General features: G+C 42.0%; 1 protein-coding gene across 1 annotated transcript in view; it reads left to right on the plus strand.

Moving 5' to 3' along the window:
• Positions 1 to 2,098, plus strand: part of SCFD2 (sec1 family domain containing 2) — a 355,447-nt gene extending 353,349 nt beyond the window's left edge. Inside the window, exon 9 of the mRNA XM_011362648.2 lies at positions 966 to 2,098. Coding sequence (XP_011360950.1) covers positions 966 to 1,058 — 93 coding nt within the window. The 3' untranslated portion in view covers positions 1,059 to 2,098. The remainder of the gene's footprint in view (positions 1 to 965) is intronic.
• The last annotated feature ends 215 nt before the right edge of the window (positions 2,099 to 2,313 follow it).

Below are 2,313 nucleotides of genomic sequence, written 5' to 3' on the forward strand. Positions count from 1 at the left end.
CTTCTGTATGCCTTTGGACAAGTTATTTACCCTTCCTCTACTTTATTTTCCTTACCTGCAAAATAAGAATAATATATGTACCTATTTCACAAGATTGTTACAGAGATTAAATGGATATTAAATGAGATCATCCTCAGTGCTGGCACATCATAAGAACTGATCAATATTAGCTGATATCATCATTATTATCATCATTGTTACGGGTTGAATTGAGTCCCCCTTCTAAAAGATGTTGAAGTCCGAACCCCTAGTACCTATGAATGTGGCCTTATTTGGAAATAGGTCTTTGCAGATGATCGAATTAAGATGAGGTCATTAGGGTGACTATATGAGTGTATCCTAATGAAAAGGGGAAATTCGGACAAAGACAGACACACACAAAGGAAAGACAATGTGAAGACACAGGAAGCTAAAAGGGAAGCATGCAACACATTATTCCTCACAAACCTTAGAAGAAACCAACCCCGCCAACACCTCGACCTTGGACTTTTGGCCCGCAGAACTATGAGACAGTAAGTTTCTGTTATTTAAGCCACCCAACTTTTAGTACTAGGAAATTAATACAATCATCATCCTTATCACCCACATCATTTACCTCTTGGGCGTGCCTTCTTATGCTCCCTGAAGGAGGGAGAGACCTCTGCATCAAGGTCAAATTACTGGATTGAAAAGCAATGGCATGATCAACTTCAATTCAGCAGCAAGGAAGTGGCTGGGCGCTGGGCCTAGCCTTTCTTGTACCCCTTGGTTAAAAGTTCAGCAGACACAGTCCTGCTGTCCCATGGGCCATCCTCCCCAGACTGCATCCTCCTTCAGCCTAGGACACTAGCATCCAGTGGCATTCAAGCTACCGTCTTCTGCCTTTTTCTCCACAAAGAAATATGTGCATTTTATTTTTCATCATCTAATAACCTGGGGTTGGCTTCTCTAATTGTCTGCGGTGTGTTTGCCCCTCCTGTTGTTAGGTAATCGTGCTGTCCACTCGACTCCTGACGCCACTTAATATTCTTGAGCTGTTATTTGCAACTGATCGGCTGCATCCAGACCTTGGCTTCTGAGCATCTGCTAAGATGAGACCTAACTGAGCTGGAAATGCTACCCTATTGTCTGTCAGCATTCGAGATATGCCTCCAAATCCAGTGTCCCTGGTACTAAGCGTCGCTATGACTGAATTCTGCCCGAACGGTCTTGAGAACCACACAGTGAAGTACTTTGCTTGGATTCTTGTGATTGTTTAAGAAAAATATTTTTTTTCATTCTTCTAAAGGTGTCTAACTGTCTTTCAACTGACCTAATTCATAATGGTTCCCATTTATTCTTAACCCTCTATTTCTGATCTTCCTGATTTCACCTCCAACTTCATTTATTCTAAATAAATGCCTGTAGGTGAGTGTTGGTAGATTAAAAGCCTTCTGATCTGCAATTGCTCAAAAAGAAGTTAGACATGCTTTAGAATTCTGAGTGTGAAGGAGGGAAGTTCAGGTTTTTTGAGATTATATAACTGAGGAAGGAACATTGCACATAAGATCTGAGGCTTTGTTTCTCTCTTGATCCGAGACATTTCTGAAAAGGCGAGAAAGGGAGGGAGATGGGCAGGGCTGCCCCGGTAGTCTGCCTGCTGTAAATCGGCCCACCTCGACCCAGGGCCGCGTTGTTCCAGCCTGCGCTCCGGGTGGGGCTGCCAGCCTCCTTGGGAGAAGGGTGGGCGAACAGTTGCTTAGAGGGGGCTGCCTCTTCCTGGGAAGGGTACCCTTCCCTCCCAAAGGAAAACACCAATAATGATGTCCGGTCCCAGGGAGTCTAGATTTGAACCCCAACCCCTATGACTTTTGTGATTTCACTTCTATTGAAATATAAAGCTTTCTTTTCTATAAGTCTAATTTTTCCCCCTGGCCATAGCAGAAAAAAAACCTAGATCCACCTAGTGAAATTATATACGAACTCACAAAAATTAACCACTTGGAACCCACACATTTGTAGATGTGTAGTTGATGTAAATTTCTGGCATCTCTAAAAAGTGTTTGTAATAAAGAGATAAAGCTGAAAAACAGTTTCTAGTGTGGCATAAAATGTGGAGGAAATAAAATGTAAACCGAAACATTCACATCTCTGTTTTAATTTTCGACAAAACAGTCATTTTATGAAAAAATTGTAAGTTGGAAATCATTGTGAAACATAATCAAAGCAAGCTTGATAGACACCGACGCTCTTTTCTCGTCTGTCCCAGTGTTTTCCACCTCACACAAGTTCTTTAACGATGCCACAGTATCAGGGATGCTTTGAAATCGAATTAGAAAATGGCAATAACCCAAA

Source organism: Pteropus vampyrus, unplaced genomic scaffold, assembly GCF_000151845.1.
Source record: "Pteropus vampyrus isolate Shadow unplaced genomic scaffold, Pvam_2.0 Scaffold77, whole genome shotgun sequence".
In the NCBI taxonomy this organism is placed as follows: domain Eukaryota; kingdom Metazoa; phylum Chordata; class Mammalia; order Chiroptera; family Pteropodidae; genus Pteropus; species Pteropus vampyrus.